Raw genomic sequence first — 22,528 nt, 5'->3', positions numbered from 1 at the left:
ACACACACACACACACACACACACACACACACACACACACACACACACACACACACACACACACACACACACACACACGGAATCCTCTTTAAGGTACCAACTGTAGAATAGTGATTTATACTAATTATTACCACATTCATTTATAAGACACTGGTAAAATGAACCTCACAGTGTTGTCACATTTTACTTTAAAGTAAATTCAGTCACACAGCCAGTTATTACAAATTTAAAGGCTGATTAGAAGTCTAGATGCGTTATTCTATGGTTACAAAAGTACAGAACAAAAAACAAAACATCACTAATACATAAATAATAGTTGAGACATTTTGCCAAATATGTGTTGCTGTTTATTCGCTTCAATTGGGAATTAGTTTACATGTGACATTATTATCACATAGTCATTAATGACTACTTAATACTATAATATCTGTATTACAAGTAAAAGATACGTCATAAATTTGTGCTGTTAGATTATGCATAATCAATTTGCAGTGTACTAATTCACAATATCTTTACCCATGAACAGAATTTAAGGTTTAGATATAAGCCTTACAACATTGTAATCAAAGAAACTCAGTGAGAAGAGGCTCTGAAGCATCAAAAACATTTATTTTACAATAGTACATCAGACACTTCATTTTTCCATCCGCCTTTCTGACAGACGCAAATATTACCAGTCCATGCTAAAAACAGAAATAATCTATGTCTCTATGTGCCACTGTGTGTACATACAGCAGATCTGCCATCTTGGCACTTTATTGTCAAAATGGCCCACATCTAAAATTCTATACATCCCTTTGACATACCAGCTAGTGATGAATCAATTCTTAAAAACATAACAAAAATAAAAGAATGCTTCAATATTCTTCTCATCCGGTCACTATTTTCCACAATTACATCAGTTCTTGTTATTTATGTCGTAGTTTTATGTCGAACAGTGACAGTTCCTTGACACCAGATTCATTTCACTGACATGTTTGGTCAATAGAGCGAAGTGAGGAAAACTAAATGAGTAAGTTGGCTTTAACAGTGCAGCATTTCAGTGGTCAGTGACCCGATGACATGAAGCACACAAACTAATCAAGTGAACATACATTTAGTTACAACACAACATCTGCAGGTTCCATAAAAAGCTTTTAAAAGAGCCTTGAAATCCAGTGTTGGACTGGATACGCACATTTAAAACTGGAAGACAAACCAAAACTAAACAAGGATATAAAATCAGACATAATCAATCTGTTCACACATTAACCCTCATTTGTGCTGATTTAAGAATGAGAATTTGCTGTTGAAGAACTTGATTTAGTTCCATTTTATTATTCTCGTCACACACGTTTAGGACTTTTTTATTATTGATTTATTATTAACTCTTAAAACTGAGCTTGGAAATCTGGAAGTGGAGGACAGAAATGGAATAGACTAATTTAGCTTTTATTGCACTTTCTCGTGATATGTATGAATACATAACAAGTCTGTGTTTGAGCAATCAAAAGAATATTTTGTGACTAAATCAACCCGTTTGGTTCAGTGTAATATTAAATGGGCCATATTATGATGTAGTGATGAGATATGACCACATTAAACAATATCAGTCCTGAAACATATGAGTGGAACATTTAGCATCTCGTTATATTCTGTCCACTAATGGACAGTTTCCTCAGGCTGACAGTAACGTTCTTCCACCACTGTTCTCGGGATTAGCTCTACTTTGTGTTTACAGAGAAAATGTTTTTTGGGTGTGAAATGAATGGAGATAAAACAAACTGCTTCAAGCAGAGGACGAGAAGAAGTTCTGCATGAAGACCCATTCTAACCATTGTAAAATGAATAGTTTTTGGAATTATCAATAGTCCAATAGAGTCCCAGAATAAAAATGTGAACACAAAATGATGTATAACATGGTTGAAACCATATTTCTACTGTAGTAGAGCTAGAGTAAGTTGCTAAAAAGAGGAAAATTATGTTCAGATTGTTGTAAACTGTTACTAAGAGAACTGTAGAACCTACAGAACCTCTGCTACATAAACAAATAAGACTTTGGATATCATCTTCCCTTCATTAACAACATAAACAAGAAAAAGAAAGACAAAGAAAAGCATCAACTATGAGACAAACAAAAACAAAAAAATCCAAAGTACTCACACAAATGACAGTGAAAATCTAAACATACAGTTTATACGACATGTGCAGCATTTTTGCTTTTCTACAAAACTAAAAAAGAAAAATAAAAGGGGGGAAAAGAAACAAAGAAAAAACAAAGAAAGGGGTTCGACAGTGTGTGTGTGTGTGTGTGTGTGTTCTTCTGTTTGTACTTGTGTCTTTACTGACTCTGTAACACTGGACTATATGACTTCCACAGCACACGTACACACAGGCCTCAGTGTGAACGAACAAAGAAGTGAAGGAGAGGACATAGGAGAACTGCAGTACAGCCACCATGGAGTACTAGTACTGGTGTACACTTCATTCCAAGTAATGTGACCAATTACTGCTACAGACAAGAAACCAAATCAATGTCAATGTTTTGTCAATAAGCAGAACAGAGGACTTTCATAGAGTCGCAAAGGATCCATGATGGAGCAGAGAAACATTCAGCAGTATTATCTGTCTACTGGGAGGTGTTGAGTTCCAGCTATCTATTCAGTCATGGTCACACATGCCAAAGCTTGTTAAGATTCAGTCCCAGCAGCTGCAGGTTTCCAGCGCAGCCTTAGTGAAGACAGTTTCAGCTGGTTAATCCTGCAGCATTACTGTACTGGCTCACAGAGAAAGCTGAAGTGAAGCCTGCTAAAGAGTGGAAAGGTCATTGTTCTGCCAAAATGCAGGCACAATGGAGAAAACTTACAATTACTGCACTACGTAAATGCATCCTACTAGATTTTGTGAGCTGCCCTCAACATGCTGACAGGGACTGGGGGCAATGTTCAGGAGGGTACTGAGAAAAAATAAACATGTCCACCCCCACCCAGTCCTGCTAGCTCCTCACTGACCTATTTCTATCCAGCGCAGAGCTGGAAGAGAAGCTGCCGCACGTGTTTCCCAGCAAGCTAAAAAGAGGCGTCTCGTTTCTCATCTGACAGCAGAAACTAAAGTCTGAGTGCCTAATTAGAAAGAAGTAGAAAGACGATATACCATCCAGTTCCTCTTTTTGTAACAAAATAACAATTACTGAAAAGTAAACGCTTGTAGAGCAGAGCAAGTGCTCCTCAGTGTGTCACGCTCACAATAGCACAGTTAGAAAAATGATGTAGAACCATAACAGGTGAAAATCATTTAGTTGTAGTGAGTCAAGCACAACTGCCAACATGGTTCCACAGCTCATCATTCTTCATCGGCCATTAGGAGATTTCCTTTCATTTAGTTGCCTGCTCTTGCAAACACGTTTGACAGCATCATTTCTAACCTAAATTACAGCTCACCTATTAAATCATAATCACACAGTAACTGTCCCACAATTTAAATGTTTGACATTTTCATATAATTACTTGGAAATGTGGCCACAGGTGTGACAAAACTGTTAGCATTTAGTGTGAAACGCATGTGAAATTGTAATAGAATTATTTATAATTTGTGCACTACTAAGAGAATTTCACCCAACTACCAATGAAAAAAAAATCAGAAACTGATTACGGTAATATATATATGAATTATTTAAATGTCAAATGTTAAAAGTACATTTATAAAGCCTTATTTTCAATAAAATGATGGTTCATTATTAGCATATTTGCTTGTTTTGCTTGTTACTTTCACACTAATTGGGTGAAATACTGTCTTAATAGTTCACAGATTTCAAGGTAAATATATTGTCAAAATAGTTTTACATATTGTAATTATAATTAGAATTGTGAAACAGTGAATTAGTGAAACAGTTACTGGATAATGATTATACAATTAGTGAGCTGTAATTTTCCAGGTTATCAGTTTTCTCTGTTACCACTCACTCATTATTTTGGACTACTCTGAAATATGGAGATCAATAAATAATTTCTGCGTCTCTTACAGGTAAAACCATGTTACATCTATTCTGTAGTCTGTAGACACCTCTCTACATTTTAGCAAAGTCAGGACTGAAACCTTGTAATTCTCTCTCGGTATGTCTGACTGCGTGTGACAGATGAATATCTGACAGATTTTATATTATCATTAATGGTCCTCTAATGGGAGTGTCAACAGGCAACATCTGCATTGAGTCTAACCAGTGTTAAAACTGCTCAGTGTTTGTTTCTCTATTTTTCTTCCACCATGTTTTCTTTCTTTCTCTTCTGTCACCCGACCTCAATTTGAAATTTAGAGAGGGTGATGGTTTGTGTTATTTGCTGGTGTGTAGGTGTGCGTGTGAAGAATTATTAATTACTGCTGTGGATGATGGGAAAATAGACGATCAATAGAAGATCAACAGACGGGAAAGTGCTGAGAATGTTCATTAGTACTGTGGCTGAGGTGTGAATCACTGGTTGTTACCAATGAAGCTGTGGTTGACGGTCACATTGTGAGATCTGTGTGTGTGTGTGTGTGTGTGTGTGTGTGTTTGTGTGTGTTTTTTTGTATCTAGTATGAATCGGTCCTGTAGCTTTGGTGGGGATCAGAGGTGAGTTGGGTGGTTTCTGTGGCAGAAGATGGCTGCATCACGATGGGCTCAGCACCATCTAGGGAGAAGACACACACATGAAAAAGCAACAAAATATTTTACTGTGATATGTAACTGACTGTTAAAAAGGAGATGTCAGGGAATGACGGAAAACTTTGTAGTCTTTAAGAAATAAGCAATGTACTAACTTCCCTGCCTTCTGTAATCATAATGAATGAAAGTCACTTGTATGGTTACCATGTGACAACAAAACTCTATGGAAAATGTAGAATTTATTATGTAGGTACAGTGATTTATATTACAAAAAATGCCCTTGAGGACTGCTCAGTATGTCTGGATTGTTTATATACAGTATGTCTCCATACAGTAAAATATATACGTCAGTGATATATCCCATTTACCAATGGGAAATTATTGTTGGACAGTTGTGCTGCTGCTCAGTGTTTTGTCGAAGGACACTTTAAGGTGTAGCATGAATAAGTGGTATGGTGGGGGAACCTTACTGAGACTTGACTATTGTCAACAGGTAAAGTTCTGTCTTTCTTTCCCTGTCCTTACCTCTCTCTTCAGCGGTCATCTGGGCCTCCAGGTCCTCGGGGGAGACATAGAACTCAGGCTCCTGGTCCATGGGTGGCCGAGGTTTACATTTACCACAGCAACAGTTACAGCAGCAACACAGGCAACAGCAGAAATAACAACCTGTGGCCAGGCAGCAGAAGACAAACAAGGCCTGTGGGACGAAAACGGGAGACAGAGAGATGTGAATAACTGACGAGTAGGCAGGGCAGAGGGAGTGAGATAGCCAGTAAATCACCTGTCCTGTATTATCCTGTGCTACACCTATATTATCTACCTACAGTATGTGAAAAGTTTTTTTAGGATAAAGACATGCGGGTTGGTCAGTTTCTTGTAAGAACTACTTACATCAAAACGTGGAAAGTATTAACATTGTAAGAAGACAAGAAATAAGATCAGTGCACACTATGCATGTGTTTAGCACGACAATCTCTGTCCTTGACTGTCCATCCTACCTTGGCCCACCAGCTGGATAGAACAAAGTATGTGTTGACATTCTCTTCTCCAAACTGTTCTGCAACGTAAAGCCCCAGCGAGCCGTATTTGTCGTAGATGTTTTTCTTGGTGGCATCGCTCAGGATGGTGTGAGCGTTGTTTATTTCCTTGAACTTTTCGGCTGCATCTGGGTTGTCTGGGTTCTTATCTGGGTGGAACTTCAAAGCCAGCTTCCTGTAAAAGAAAGAACAAATGGAATTTAGCTCTGGTTCAGATTATTTAGTCAAACTGTTTCAAGATTTGAAGTAACATAACCCCAGAGATCGTTAGCTGTTGTTCAAAATATATATTTTGGAGAAATACATCAGTCTAGTAGAAGGTAGTAGTAGTAGTAGTAGATATAAAGACCAAAACAGATAAAGAATAACCCCAATTGTTTTTTCCTCATGTTATCTATAACATATCTATTCTCTGAATAGAGAATTCGCTAATTTACATAAAACTGTGTAGTAATTAAAAAACAAAAAAACACTCCAGAAGACAAATTTAAAAATCGAAAATGTATAAATTATCTTTAAAGTATAATCTAATATGGTGTTAAATATAAATGGTCTGCACTTATATACCGCTTTTCTACCTAGTTGGTACTCAAAGCGCTTTACACACATTCACACACCGATGGCAGAGCTGCTATGCAGCTGACCTGACTCACCGGGGGCAACTTGGGGTTCAGTATCTTGCCCAAGGACACTTTGGCATGTGACGTGGCAGCCGGGAATTGAACCACCAATCCTATGATTGGCAATCAACTGCTCTACACAATCAACTGCTCTACCTATTGAGCCACAGCCATCCCCAACTGTGGTAAGTAACCAAGTATATTTATTTTATATTATTTTATATATATTTTATCATTATTATATGTATTTTGAGATACATTTGCAGGGTAAATGCTAGAAGAGTGACAAGAAGTCCCACTTCACACTCATTACAACCGCCCTAACCCTTTAAGAAGTTGGTCAGTGGCATATGACTCCCTCTAGTGATGACAACATCACACATCATCATAAAGACAGACACTCTCTCTACAGTTTAGAACTACATTGAAACATTCTTGTTACGTATACCTGTAACATTTCTTGATGTCCTCTGTCGTGGCATTCTTGTCTACTCCCAGCACAGCGTACAATGATTCTCCTGATGTGGAGAGAGTTCTCTGTCTCTGATGATCCATGGTCTCTCTCTCTCTCTCTCTCTCTCGATTCTTCCCTCACTCGCTCGCTCCCTCACTCACTCACTCGCCCTCTCACCTGTCAGACAGAAAGACAAACAAGGAAAGCTGATGAGCTAGAAGCTTAAATAAAAAATATTAGCTTTTTATTCCTTCCATGAAAACCATCCTTCTTGCACACATTCTCTTATATACAAAAACAATTTATCAAAATAATCCTAGCAAAAGCTAGCAACGAGTTATTTAACCCTAACTGATTCAGTGAGTAGCTTATCATTTATTACACAACCATGCCAGAAGACACATCCTGTGGTCATGGAAAATATGTTAATCTGTTTTAGAAGGGTCAAATTAATGGCCTGAATCAAGCAAAGAAAACATCTAAGGAGATTGATGGAACTACTGAAACTGGGTTCAGAATGGAAGATGGTCATAGGGGGTTCCTGCAGTTGGTCAAGTCTAGGTTCAGCATGTTATGGGCCCAAAAAAAGATGTCAGCTGACTACCTGAATATACTGAATGACCAGGTTATTCCATCAATGGATTTTTTCTTCCCTGATGGCACGGACATATTCCAAGATGACAATGCCAGGATTCATCGGGCTCAAACTGTGACTGGGTTCAGGGAGCATGACACATCATTTTCACACATGGATTGGCCACCAGACAGTCCTGACCTTAACCTCTCTAAAGATCTATGGGATTTGCTGGAAAAGACTTTGAATGCTGTGATATTGCAGAATCTTATCAAAATGATGCCACCGCAAATGCGTGCTATAATCATATGTTTCAGGATGGGCAGCGTACGTTACAATAAGGTGCATTTTGGCTGACCAGAGTCCAATGCTATAGTTTCACTGAGTCACTAAATGCCACTAGTTGCTTTTAGGTATAGGATATTTTAACTGAGTTCATTAGGGCTGAATGTTTGTGAAACTTGAGAGCTGGAGGTTGGTTGAAGGTTGTACACTTTAGTCAGGGGCATCTGTACAGCACTACATGAGAGGTAGCTCTTGTGTAAATGCTGCTCCTGTGAAAACATAGTTGACATAAAAAAAAGGGCATGCCACCAGATTATTAAGTGGAAGAACTTAACAGGAAGCCATGAAGAAGACAGAATAATGCTCGGTATACCATATAGTTTTCAAGTGAAAAGCCAGATTGTGACTGACTTTGCTAACATGATGTTGTGGGATTTACCTAGATATGTTGCACAGCCAGTCAGGTGTGTGCATAAGGCAAAGAGATTTAGAATCTATCCTGAATGCACCTCCCAAGGTCCGAGTATGTCCACTACGTGGGAGCTGTAGCAAACAAGATGCTACCACATAGTGGTGGGTGATACGGATGGATAACTATATGCATGTATTTTACGATATAAACGACCATATGACAATAATACCAACTATATCTTTTTTGGTCACAAGTCACAGCAAACAGTCTTGAGAGGAGTTCAAACACAGTGATAACAAATAAATCATCAAATGCTACACTAAACCAACTAAGTGGGTTAAGTGGGTGTGTTTTTTAACAATTGCATAAATCCTTTCATTATCAACAGTATGGATTGGTATCACATGGTTCAGGCTTCTGACAACTTACAAATCACAAATGTTTGATTCATATCTGCTTAGTTGCTGAACCAGTAGAAGCACTTTGTTTCCCATGTGCAACCTCGGCCTTCCCCCATGCTCCTTGTTTCTTGTTTCGTTGTTTCTAGGCATGTGTCTGATGTCCATGTCCAGTTTCCCTGTAAATCTTACCTTCATGTCTCATATTCATCTTGGATCCCAAATCCAAATGTCTTGACTGTAATCCCAATTAATTGGGCCTTGGTGTTCAAATACTTTATCTGAGGACTGGAACTGTTGTGAATGATTAACTGCAACACTGATTAAGGAAGTGGCGGTAACCATTGTGAAATTCACACTGCATGACAACTACTTACATTGTTACACCGCAGTAATGTCTATGCCTGGCTGTTTTAAGGAGGACAGAGTATCATCTGAGAAGCTACCCAGCAACTGGCATCTGACTTCAAGCAGTCGTTACTGCCGAGAATATACAATATACAAAATATAATTTGTATATTATAATATATATATATAATATAATAACATAAACTAAAAATACTTTAATTTACTTAACATTGCTGTGTCATTATGAAGCCATGAAAATTTGGCAGTATGTAGAAACTTTTTGATGTCTTTTAAAGTCGAAGACTGTGGTTCGAATCCCAGCTGTGGCCTACCTCCAGTAGGGGTCCTTAGGTAAGACCTCCTTACACTTACCCTGCCTACCCCCGTAAGTCGCTTTGGATAAAAATAAATAAATGTTTATGTGTTCTTAAGGCAATTGATTTATGTTTTTTAAGTCCTGAAGGAAATCCACTTCTCATCCTTTGAATTTTAACAAATCCCTGGTTAATACAGTAGAATTCTGTGACACAGCATGTGTATGGGGGTTGCAGGCTTAGAGAATACCACACTAGGCCAATCCACCAACACAGACACTGGACGTGGCTAAACTAATACCAGGACAATAATCTGCACATCATCTTCACACCAGACCTCGATGGAAGTGAGTAGCAGGAGGCCAAATTTAGCAGATTATGGCTAGTAACTTAAACATACATGAATAATCTTAAGAACGCCTAATGTAGATTAAGACTGAGTACAGACCTGTGTCCTATTTGGCCATAGAATGGGAGTCAGCCATTAATCTCTTTAAAGTGGTATATGGTTCCAAATGGCAACCCTGCAATGCTTCAACAATGACACCGAATCAACACTCAGATAAACCTGCCACATGACCGGATTTAACTAATTAGGACAGTTCATCCATACTCCAGGGATTATCAACATACTGTGAGACTGTGCTTGTGTGTCTGAGTACAGTATGTGTGTCTATGGTGAAAAATCACAGCCAGTTACCACAGTAATCCAACCAGTGAGTAAACTGAGAACTCTGTCTAGCTGTGCTGTGCAGCCAATGAGATGTTGTCTTGTTAAATGGGCTGAAAGCCAAATTGGCCAACCACAGGAATAAAGAATTAACACACACAGTCATGAGAGTAACAGCATATGGTCTGTGTGACTTAACACGCGCTTCCACACATTTATTTTTAGTTGTACTACATTTTATCCATTGTAGCATTTTCACTGAGCCATAAATTCTAGTCCAGACTCACACTGCTTCATATTTATTTTGGGTTGGAGTCAAAAAATTGACGTGGCATTTCTCTATTTCTTTCATTTAGGTTCAGAAGCTGTCCAACTGCAGGTAAATCCCTAAACTAACAAGTAAGAGTAGGCTATACTGTATATAGTCATAAGAACTGCTACAACATGAGACGTTACACTGTAAGCTCACACTTTCTGAACAGATGGGTTATCAGACCCCTATTTAAACTGCCATCTTATAGTGGTGGAGTGGTGTGTGTGCCCGAGAGGCCCAAGGAGCTATGTTGTCGGGGGCTTAAAGCCCCTGGTACGGTTTCCCTAAGGTAAACAAGTCAAAGACGACGGGCCAGATGATGAGCAGTTTACAAGCCCTAAATGAATAGAAATAAAACAAGGACTCCTATGTCGCCTGGATTGCTGTCACCGGGGATCCTGGAGCCAGGCCTGGTGCTGGGGCATGCAGGCTTGTCGATAGGACCTGGCTGGGCCCAGCCCAAAAAAGCGATGTGGGCCCAACTTCACGTAGTACTGTAGTGTATATATATGTGTATATATATATATATATATATATATATATATATATATATATATTTGCTTAAAAATAATACAAAACAACATATTAAATTCTGAAACTCAAAATTTGATTGTTTGTAATTTGATGACGTCAAAGTTTGGGCAAGGTCATGTTTACCTCTGTGTTCCATCACAACACTATACTAAAACCCATGTTTGATGCAAAATATTTAAAATGAACAAGGTACTTTGTTACTGATGATCTGGCTCTATCTGGTGTCTAAAGATTTTTGCTTTCTGCTGCTTGTGTGACAATTTCCATATATAGCACTGACAAGTGTTTAATCGTAACTACACAAGAACCTGTCATGACTAAACTACACCAATGCTGTATCAACATAATAGCCATACTACAGTGCAGAGTATAACCTCAGGTAAACAATCACACCCAGTTAAATCTCATTCCTGAAGTAATGTCTCCTCCAGGAAGTGTCTCCTCACTTTCAGGCACGTAAAAACCTCTGTTTATCTAGGGAAGGTTCACTAAACACCAGTGCTCCTTTCCAACAACACTCAGTGAGCTACTACCTTTGTCAGTACATATAGTACAGGAGCCTATGCATGTGACACATGTTGTCACATAACACAGTTATGTGACAAAATCAAGAAGAAACAACAACAGGAAAACATACCACAAATCTGAAGAGGCACTTGATCAATCTTAATACAGGTCCAAAACTGATTCCAAGAGGAAGTTCCACCTTCCAAACCACATGCAGAGCAGATGTTTGTTGTGTGGGCCACGTCTTTGCTTCTTATATCTACTATTACTGCACTGCATGCACACAAAAATTACTAATAACTTCCTTATGCCTGCAGCTTCCTTGTTTCATCAATGTGGATCAAGTAGAAAGATTTTCTGCCGAATTTGCTGGTTATGAACAGCGTACAGCAGTACATACAGTAACAGTGCAAAATGTTTTGGAGTGAAATTTCTCTTTAAGGCACCTTAAAGTTCCATATTTGTATACTACGTTTATACTGCTGATACAGTAAAACACCAATCTTTTGCATGACTATGCTAATTTATTCTTAATGTTTTGGTTCCTCTAATTGTCGCCCAGCGCAGAAGACATAGATCATTAGTCAGTATTATTGACTGCATGAGCCAACAGTTGCTTTCTGCACGCAAACACACCCATGCACACACACATACACAAACCCCTTGCACACACACATACACACACATACACACACCCACACATGCATGCGCACACACACGCAGCTTTGTGTTATACTGTATGAAAATTAAATATAGACAGTACAAATTCTGATGCCTGCACACAAATACATATATTTTTAACAAATTTAAAACATAAATACTGAACAACACAAACTGTGGTCTGGGCTGCTGCTTGTCACAGTACACTATCACAACTATCGGTGCTGGACCTCTGTGCTGCCAGTATGTCTTTTCCTTTTACTTGGAAAGCTTTGTTATCATCTGCAGACCCTTAGCACCAACATATGGACATCACTCACATTACCAATTATAAACACAAACAGCCTGCTTTCTATCCCCAGATGTGAACTGCTCTCAATGAACGTCTGTCTACAACACAAAACACAACACATCTCCTCAAACACTGCACTACAGACACATAAAGAAAGGTTTGCTGTCAGTTAGTCATCAGAGACAGAGACAGAAGTATAAACACCAAATAAATCCACATGTTTGGTACATTCAGCCATTATCCTCCTTCGCCATCACTCTTCTCCTCTTCCCTCATTCTTTCCCTGTCTTCTTTATCACTTGTCACGTTAGTAGTGCAATCATTGCTTCAGCATCCCTTGTTTCATACACAAAATCTCACATCCTCTCTAGTTCCTATCTGCTCAGATATTACCCAAAGTGGTCTTCAGATAAATAAAATGACAAATAACATAAAACTATCATAATAATTAACTGAAAACATGTCTTTGTTTCAGATTATATTAAATGTCTATGTAATAATCATTAAATAGAGTAACTTTACAGATTTTAAGAAATTTGTCAAACTGAGCTAGGCTAATTTCCCAAAAATGCACCACTGTTCAAAGATTTGGGGTCTTTTTGTTAAAAACCGACAAGTTGAGGTTCTCATGGACCAGTGTTGTTTGGACCAAGCCTGAGCAGAGATTGGATCCCTGACACTCGACAATATGTCATTTTGTGCAAGGACTCTAAATGGATCACTCAGGGAAAAGGTAAAAAAAAAAAAAAAAAAAAAAAGGAAGGAGTGCACTTCATAACAACAACGTGTGTCTTCATGCAACAAAAAGTTTTGCATAATATGGGAACTTTAATTGTTGTATGTGACTATAGTACCTGGAAATGGCTGTTCTTTTAATGGAATAGAATCCTGTGTTCCAACTATTGATCCATCACTTTCTTAACTGCTTTTCCTTTGAAGGGTTGCAGGAATGCTGGAGCCTATCCTAGCTGTCACTGGGCAGGGGGTGGGGTACACCCTGGACAGGTCGCCAGTGCATAGCAGCGTTTTTGACAGTGTGAGAAAGCCCGAGTACCCAGCGAGAGCCCACACAGACATGGGGAGAACATGCAAACGGCACAAGAAAAGGCACCCGGCCAACCCATGGATTCAAATCCAGGGCATTCTTGCAGTTAGCACTGCTGCCTCACCGCTACACCACCCTGCTGCCCTGCCCTACACTGTGTTCACTACTGCTTTACACAACTTTATCAATTTAAAAGGCTCACTGATTATTAGGAAAGCCTCCGTTAGCACAGCTGAAACATTTATGTTCTCATAGGAAAAAAGTACATTTTTAAGTGACCCCAAATGGTACAGTAGTGTCTTATGGTATACCGTATTTTCTCATTTTGACCAATATCAATAATTATCAATACACACGTTTAGGAACAATAGACATAAACAAAAGAACGTAACGCACTCAAGATGTTTCTCAGCTAGTCATGTTATGATGAGTACTACTGACTATGGATTTTCTGATAAAGTTTCACTGGTCCTCATCCCATTCTGATAAATTCTCTTATTTTATTTATGTACAGTGACAAAAGCAAAGAATACCTGAGAGATCGGGGATTCACAGCTGTGTTGGTCACATCTTTATTCACATTTAATCTTGGGTGAGTACAGACACTGGTTACAGACAGCACTGTAACCAACATTATCCACAGAATTAATGTGAAATGAGATGTTTGTCATTTTAACCATTTCACAATTAGCACTAATTTGAAATGAGAAGCTGCCAGAAAATGTTTTCTACATTCTACAGAGGTTTGGCCTCTGTACATCCATTTCATTAAAAGAACAGCCATTTTCAGCAAGTCACACACACACACACACACCAACACACACATCACATACACACCACAAAACTGGCCATTCTGATAATCAATGAATGGCTGGGTGAGCTTAGTATAATGAATGAACACAGTAAACACAGCTGTACACCTGTCACCTGTACGAAGGGCAGGGTAGTAGTTCTAGTGCACTGTACTATTCATTCATTGTTGACTGTCAGACAAAACTAACAAACTCAGCATCCAGGGATAACACAGGTGTGGATGAAGTCATTACTGGCTTTTAAGTGTCAATGCTGCATGTTTCTTGAGGAAACGTTACGTCCCGAGTGATAAAAGCTAACACAGTGACAGGGGATGACACAGTTAGCTGTGGTGCTTTTATCTATCCTAGGACATTTGCAGGTATTCTTTAGGGCATCTGCTGTTTAGTAATCACCGGATGAAGCCTTATCTTTAAAGAAAAACGTTACTAGTTACTCTTGACTATTGATCATGCCACCGGTTTATTCTTTTGTTCGCTAATTCACAGTTTAGCATAATAAAGAGAGTGACGAAGCAACTTCTTCAAATAATGCTGAAACAAAATTAAACTGATCACAAAGTGAAAGACAAGGAGTTATTTAGAGCAAAGGTCGCCAGTATAAAAATGAGACACTTTGAGGCACACAGACCTCCCTACAGCCTGCTTCTCATCAGTCTCTGCGTCTTGGCACAGGGCTGCAGTGATGCAGAAAGGCCAATCCAATTTATTAGCTAGCATTCAACCAGCTGTGTGTCAGCATCTATGCATCACTGGAAACACACATTCTAACAGTGCAGTAGAAAAGGTTCTAGTTGGGACCTGGATGCTGCTACTATACAATGGGAGGAACTGTGTGAGGACATAATGGATTAAAGACGTAATCTGTAAGATTGGTTGTTTTAGTGCTAAAACTATGAGTCAGCTGTTAAAAATTAAATGCGGGGAGAAAAGGAATGACAGGTTTGGTGTGAGAGTCTCAGTGATAAAGGTAGCACGAGAGGAGCAGACAGAGGGGAGACAGCTGGATCTGGGACACAGAGATGGAGTGATAGAAAGAAAGAAGGGACCGGTTCTTCTCAAGCTACAGAAGAAAGAAAAGTGAAGGTGAATATATGACAGCCCCAATCTGATTTGCTCAGGTTGGGGCTGAGGACACACTCATAACAAGACTCATGACCCAAAGTTAACAGCAAGGCACTGTCTCCTATTTAAAAAAGAAAACTGTTTCCTTCAGAGGATCTGTTCTTCCTTCTGCGGATTACTACAGGGCTGGTTTAACCATTTTGTTTACTCACAGTGAGACACTGATAGTCTTAAATATGCATATGTACACAGTCTTTGGTGTGATTAGCTTAGATTAGAAAACACCTGCAAGAATATATGTCCTGTCAAACTAAACTATTAATTCCATCCATTTAATATCTACCCTCAACATTAACTCAACTGTTATCTGTAGCATACAAAACATCTAAAAAAATGATACAAGCCACACTAACAAGACTTCCCAGTCATCTACAACTATTGTTTATTTTTCCATATTATTCCACTTTTATTGTAGAATTACCAAAAGCAAAGCCATATCTCTTTGCTTAACAGCAATTACTATTATTATAAAAAAAACATTGAAAAAAATGGAGGTTACATTTTAACAAGCAACTCTGGCAACAAGCAAATGTAACAATTTTATGGACAAAACAATTAATGATTGAACCACACCCCAGTTAAAACATGTATACACACTCAAAAACCATCCCATTGAAATGCATGACACCTTAATTACAGAAAGAGGAAGCACACTGCAGGAGCAATCAAGCATATGCAGAGTCAACTTTTTCTTACAACAGCTTCTATAAAACACGATAGTTGTTCGCAGCATTTGAACTGAATGAAAATAGTATGTCATATCAATGTACAATAAAACTTTTTAAAAATTTGGCTCTAGTGGCTGCTGTGTGAAGCCCAGTTCCTGCAGCAGTCAAACCCAGTTCCTGTAGCAGTCAAGCCCAGTTCCTACAGCAGTCAACAATTCCTTTCATTCTAATGTCAGCAACTGAATACGAAGCCAGTCTTCCTTCTGTGTGAGGGCATAAATATCAATAACAAATACCAATGAGGCAAAGCAGGCCTCCCAGCTCAGGGATTATTTTAGGTTTTCAAGGGTCACAGCAGAAACAAGGCTAAATCAAGCTGCTACTTAGGTTTAAAATCAGCATAATGCAGTTGTTTGTATTTTACTTTTAATTAATCAGAGGAATTTAATTGAGTCTCTGTTTTACAGAATGACAATGATCACATTCATATTGTTACATGGTCACACCAGGAAGCTGTACAGCCTCAGCCAGACCTGCTGATCTCTGCCTGCATTAGGTACATGACACATCTATAATCAAATCAAGGATTACATTTAGAAATGGCTGCAATTCCCGATAATTACTTCTAAAAAATTTCCAGATCAGATCAGCTTCTCAAATGTAAAGAAACAAGGTGGGTTCCAGGAAACTGAACCACATTTATGTCTCAATGCTACTACAATGTGACAGCAGTGATAATCTTGGCATCTGACCTACTACTGGACTGCTACAGGTTAAACTAATTTGATGTGACTGGCTTTTACATGACTCACTGATGACCGCTTGTACTAGAGCTCATACTAATGACATCATCCACCCTCATACGTTCCCCTCCAGCAATACACAGACCAGCTGACTCAAACAAATAAAATATTTTGGTGAAATGTTTCTTGGATTTGTGCTGTATAATAAAACTGACTCAGATATTAACATTTCTAGAGAACACTGAGAAATACGAGGGGAAAGTGGATACTGTTTTATGCTGGTGTCATTTACTTGACGGCTTTCTGTATGAAAACATAATGCAGGCAAACATGACATCTCCCACGAACTACCTCTGGTCCAAAGCTGAACTACAATAGCTGTTAAAATACTTTGCTACCTGCTCATGTGAATAGAGATCAACTGTTGTTGATAAAACAATTTTACCTGAGCAGCATCTTGCCAAGGGTATAAGATAGTGGTTTTACGTGAAATCACTATGTTTTTCTTAGTGTTATCAGTATTGAGTATTTCTTGCACAAATGCAAGTAAAAACTGGTTATTTGTAAGTAATTTCATTTACCAGTACTTTTTTTGCAGCTGGTCTCAGCAATCAAGAGTATTCATTCTAATGCATGCAGGCAATTTTTAGTACTAGAAGCTATTTCATGAATGCAACTATATATGTGAAGTGAAACAATAGGGGGGCACATACTCTACATCACCATTACTGAGATGCACTCTTTTAAAAACCTTACAAGAGCAGGTAATGCCAGACCTTAAACATGTGGCTAAACTGTACAATAAGTTTTCCATAAAGAAATGTTTACAAGAATTGCTATCACGAGCACGCATGCACTGTAAAACACCCACACAGTCAACCAGTTTGTAACACCACCTGCCACTCAATATACACAATAAATGTTGACAGAAAAGGATACCAGCCCGTCTCCAGCTATTTCATATAAGCACTGATATGTATTAGAACAATGCCACAACCAAAGTCTCGACCTATCTAAATTGTTTTGTGAAAATGTTACTGATCAGCTGGTAAGGAGAGCAGCACCTGCCTCTCCTAACATTTCCAAAGACAGACAGCTCTGGGATCAAAAACACACTGCCCCCCTTATTACGCAAGAAGCTGCAAAAATCGGATTTAACCTACAATGTGTTCTCACTAACGTTTTTTTTTACTCAAGACTGACTAAAACAGTCGCGTTTACAACTCACAGTAATCGATATGACGCCACGGGATCTGAAACCACCGTCCGCCTAGCCTCGCACACTGTAGGGTTCTCGGTTCGTGACTAGCAACCGAACTAGAAACCACAAGTCGGGCTGGAGAATCAAGTCGTTTTAAAGCGGATAATCTCCAGGCACCGCATAAAAGGAACACACAGCATATATGTTGGTTAGCCCGTGCATAGCCTTCTGTGCTGAGCGATATGCCTGAATAAGTCAGCTAAAGCTAGTATCTAGCTCGCTAACTAATCCAAGGGCAGCTAAGCTGACTAATGTTAGCCCCCTTATTAACGCCGTGTATTTCTTACCTTTTATCAACCCCGGACACGGTGGCTTCTGTTTTTCTTTTTAAGTGAAGCAAGTTTTATAATATTCGCATCCCAGTTCGGCTAGCCTTTCCGCCGCTAAACCATTTAACAGCCTAATGGCTACACAGTGCAAGCTGTCAATCCGAGTCAGGCGGGCGCGCGGAAACCCTCCCACTGTCCCCTTGCGCGCCCCCGGTGATAGCAGGCGCACTCATGACGTAAGGAAGTCTGTTACGTTGCTAGCGAGCGACGAAAAGGAAGAAAAAGTTAGTGGTTACAGGCATAACTCTGCTAACGTCACTTCAGGTATATTCATATGTCTTTATAAACTTAAATTTTACAGAAAACTGTTCGGAAGTAATGCCTTTACAGATTTGATTGTTGTTTATAAAGTTTGCATTACTTTATGTAAGCAGTTAGATTGTATGTAAGACGTTGCCATCTGTCGTTCTCGGTTTAGCCAAGTCATGGGCTAACGTTAGCATTGACAGCTAGCAGGACCCAGCCCGAACTCCGTACAGTTACCCATAGCTAACTAGCTGGCTAACGGCTACTTTTGTTAGCTTCGATTTGAAATGTTTTTTTATATCAACACTTTGAAACCTTTGGGACAACAGTTTTGTGACTGTAAAAGAAGACACTATAATACTACAACGTGCGAAAAAGAGGGGCACACTATTTGCCTCCTAAAGTATCTAACGTTAGCGTTAGCCTAACGTTAGATAACTCTAAAAAATTAGCGTAAGCGCTCGAGTCAAGTGTTATAGCTTGAAATTAAAAGTTAACGTTACGTATTTTATTTAAGTAACACGTTTACCAAGTATAATTATTAGGGTAAATTAACTAACTTAAATTAGAAGTCAAGCTGCGCTAAAGTGCAGAAAATGCAATGTGAAGTTATTTATTTTCAGTTAAACTATCCGGAAACTTGACAAAGTCTTTTTTTTTTTCTCCAGTGTTGAAGCCAGTTTACAAAGAGCTTTAAAGATGTCGTCAGGCGCCCTCTTCCCAAGCTTGGTGAGCGGCTCTAGGGGAAGCTCCAGCAAGTACCTGGTTGAGTTTCGTGCAGGTAAAATGACTCTAAAAGGAAACGTAGTGACGCCGGACAAACGCAAAGGCATGGTGTACATCCAGCAGTCCGATGACTCCCTGATTCACTTCTGTTGGAAGGACAGGACTACTGGGAATGTGGATGATGTGAGAAACGTTGAACTAAAAACTTCACTTCATATACTTTGTCTGTGTAGATTTATCTAAACATGTTGCAGTTTTTGAGGAAATTCCAACAGATTCATCATATCTGGAAACTGTTGTTTAGACTACAGTTTGATGCATATCATGTAATATATAATGATTAGCAATTTATTAAATAAAGGCTACAGAACTTAAACATATGTGATCTCAGCAGTAGTGATTTACTGATAATGTATCCCTAAAATGTTATTATTCAATATAATCCTTTAATTAATTCATGCAATTAGTCTGCTAGATTAGAACCTCCCCTTAGTGGTGCAGTTTTGTAGCACCAAATCTTTTCTTGTCTTATGTTCCTCTCTTGTTCCAGGACCTGATCATCTTCCCTGATGACTGTGAATTCAAGAGGGTGAACCAGTGCACAACCGGTCGTGTCTTTGTGCTGAAGTTCAAGGCTGGATCCAAGAGACTGTTCTTCTGGATGCAGGTGAGAGGGGAAGATGCTGCTCATCGTTTGAAATTGAGACATCTGCTGTTGTTTTTGTCCATGCAGATGGATGTGGCAAAAATGAAGTGCAAGGCAAGAGAGAAGACAAGAAATTTTTGCAGCATATCCATTATCACAGGGTGCATGACTAATCAGAGCATTTGTCAGGCAGCCATACATTTGATAGTGTCTGTGGAGAATTTAGATCTTTCTAAGAATTCTTCCTGATTGACCCATTTCCAATCAGGAGCCAAAGACTGACAAGGATGACGAGTACTGTCGCAAGGTGAATGAGTACCTGAACAACCCTCCCATTCCCGGAGCACCAGGAAGTGGAGGTGGCAGCGGCCACGAACTGTCTGCACTCGGAGGAGAGGGGGGGTTGCAAAACCTGCTGGGAAATATGAGCCACAACCAGCTGATGCAGCTGATGGGCCCAACAGGACTAGGTGGACTAGGTGAGCAAGGCTGTAACACACACCCACTCATGACAGCTGAGACAACTGAGATAAATAACCAAAACCAAGATTCCATGTTGAAATGTCAGTATTCTCTATTACTAAATCTTGAAACAGCAGCAGATTTACTGTTACTGTGATCTGTGTGCTTCTACATTTGATTAGAAATATCATCATTAATAATAAAATAATAGGGTCTTAATTCTCAGGGCAAATCAATAAAGAATAATACGATCAATACAGATGATTAGTTTTTGCTTGTCCAAGTAGGTCTGGGAGCTCTAGCAGGACCAGGACTTGCCAACTTGCTGGGCAGTGGAGGACCAGCCACCAGCAGTTCCTCATCCAGGTAAGACTGTATGAGGAATATATATAAGTGTGTGTGTGTGTGTGTGTCCTAATCCAAAAAGTGAACAAGAAGAAGTGTTTGTAATAACATCTTAATTATTATTGAGTTTATTAAATTCTCTGCTCTGTCTGGTCGAAACCATCTCAGCTCCCGTAGCCAATCAGCTGCAGCCACTCCTTCGTCAGGTGGAGCCCCCAGAGTGAGCTCCTCTCAGGCCCCCACCACCCCAGTGACCCCTGCTGCTTCAGCTGTGGCACCTGCTAGTGTTGCTCCCTCAACTCCAGGTATTGCCTGCATTTGTAGATTTTTTTGCCTGTCTAGTGTAAATCCTAGTTTTAGATCTTAAAAACATTCCTCTAAGTGTGAGAGAAGCTGTCATTTCATGGGGCCTTTTTAAAGAATAGTGGAAACCGTGAATACCAGCATTTAGATAATTTGTATATTTGTATAATTTGTGTACATTGTCATGTGAAGCCTCAGCTCAGACACCAGTGGCCCCAGCCTCTGTTGGAAGTCCGGCCCCACATCAGCCCATCCAGCTCAGTGACCTTCAGAGCATCCTCGCCACCATGAACGTCCCTGCAGCAGCAGCTGCTCAGGGAGCAGCAGGTGAGAAACAGTCTGAATGAAGCAGGGGGACAAATCGTGCTACAGCAGTGATGCCAGATGGCCAAGTGCATCTGTGTAGCACATTTTATACACATAATAAAAACCTAAAAATGTAAGCAAAACAATAAGGAATGAAAAAGTTAAGAACAGAGACAAATATGGGTGATCTATGATGAGCTGAGATTTGGACCTGGTCTTAGATCAAGTACATTACAAGCATCAGAGGAGAGATGGAAATTAGTGCAAAGACAAAATGGTAGGAAGAAAATGTGATGGGGAAAACCAATGGGATGTTCTCTCTTCTTTAGTGGACCTTGTGAGTGTGTGCACCCCAGAGATGATGGCTCCCATCCTGACTAATGCTGAGGTCCAGCAGAGGCTGCTGCCCTTCCTCCCCTCTGGAGAGAGTTTACCGCAGAGCGCAGATGAGATCCAGAACACACTGAGCTCACCTCAGTTCCAGCAGGTAGGAGGGATACAATCATTCAGCAGTTATTCTAACAAAGTACCACAGCACATTGTTCTGTATACTGTAGTATCTACATGTGGGATTTCTGCAGTTAGTCAGCGTTGACTGTGATTTCTCTCTCCTTCAGTCAATGAGTATGTTTAGCAGTGCCTTGGCCTCTGGGCAGCTTGGTCCTCTCATGAGTCAGTTTGGTCTGCCGCCAGAGGCTGTGGATGCTGCCAACAGAGGAGGTGAGACACACACAAGTAGGGACTAAGAGCCCTTTGCATTTACTAAAACCTAAGAAGTGAGAAACCAAATGTCCTTTGAGATGAACAACATTAATGGGAGTTTGTTGTTCAGACAGAGCAGCAGTATCCATATGAAAATTCCAGGAGGCACATTGCAATATTTACTGCCATTATATATTTTTGTCATTGTTTAGGATGAGGTTTTCTTAAATAGTCACTACACTAACCCAGAAGGAGGGACTCTGATGCCCAGGATGTGACGTCTATTACTACTGTACCTGATTATGTTGTTTCTTGGAATCTCTGTGTTCTTCTTAGACGTGGAGGCATTTGCCAGAGCCATGCAGGCCAGTAAAGGAGACGCCAAAGAGAAGAAGGACGAGGACGAAGACATGAGTCTGGATTAAGGGTTCTCAGTGGAGTCTCTGTGAAATCTGGTTCCTTCTTTACTCCAGTATTTGTCTTTTTCCCCTGACTTTGGTAATGTCTTAACACTTGTCTATACCAAAGGCAACTCTCAGGATGAGCACACAGGGTTAGCAGAGAACCAAGCCAGGCCAGTTTTTTTCATTGTGACCATAGAACTGTTTGACCCAACTGTCCTCGACTCTGCAGAAGCGTTTGTAACAGGGGGACCGAGCTTTTGTTTCTTTCTGTATTCTTCTTCTAGTGCAGCACAAACTCTGTCAGAGCAGGAATAATAAATCATATTGGCATAAAACCAACTAGCTTGAAGTTCTTTGACTTTTTTC

At 39.6% G+C, this 22,528-nt stretch overlaps 2 protein-coding genes across 2 annotated transcripts; one reads left to right on the top strand and one right to left on the bottom strand.

The window, feature by feature from the left end:
• Positions 1–588: 588 nt before the first annotated feature.
• On the bottom strand, positions 589–18,161 carry dnajc5ab (DnaJ (Hsp40) homolog, subfamily C, member 5ab). The gene is made up of 5 exons (XM_026367724.1): positions 17,981–18,161; positions 6,727–6,909; positions 5,620–5,833; positions 5,147–5,318; positions 589–4,646 (listed from the first exon to the last, which is right to left on the bottom strand). Exons 2-5 carry the CDS (start codon positions 6,831–6,833, stop codon positions 4,549–4,551), a joined length of 591 nt encoding a protein of 196 aa, XP_026223509.1. The 5' UTR covers positions 6,834–6,909; positions 17,981–18,161; the 3' UTR covers positions 589–4,548.
• A 31-nt stretch (positions 18,162–18,192) lies between these two features.
• On the top strand, positions 18,193–22,501 carry adrm1 (adhesion regulating molecule 1). Its single transcript, XM_026367723.1, has 10 exons — positions 18,193–18,286; positions 18,937–19,177; positions 19,545–19,661; positions 19,909–20,119; positions 20,390–20,468; positions 20,616–20,752; positions 20,943–21,077; positions 21,386–21,543; positions 21,674–21,776; positions 22,095–22,501. Exons 2-10 carry the CDS (start codon positions 18,968–18,970, stop codon positions 22,181–22,183), a joined length of 1,239 nt encoding a protein of 412 aa, XP_026223508.1. The 5' UTR covers positions 18,193–18,286; positions 18,937–18,967; the 3' UTR covers positions 22,184–22,501.
• Positions 22,502–22,528: the final 27 nt, after the last annotated feature.

This window comes from Anabas testudineus, chromosome 7 (genome assembly GCF_900324465.2).
Source record: "Anabas testudineus chromosome 7, fAnaTes1.2, whole genome shotgun sequence".
In the NCBI taxonomy this organism is placed as follows: domain Eukaryota; kingdom Metazoa; phylum Chordata; class Actinopteri; order Anabantiformes; family Anabantidae; genus Anabas; species Anabas testudineus.
This window is presented reverse-complemented; position numbering and strand designations above follow the sequence as displayed.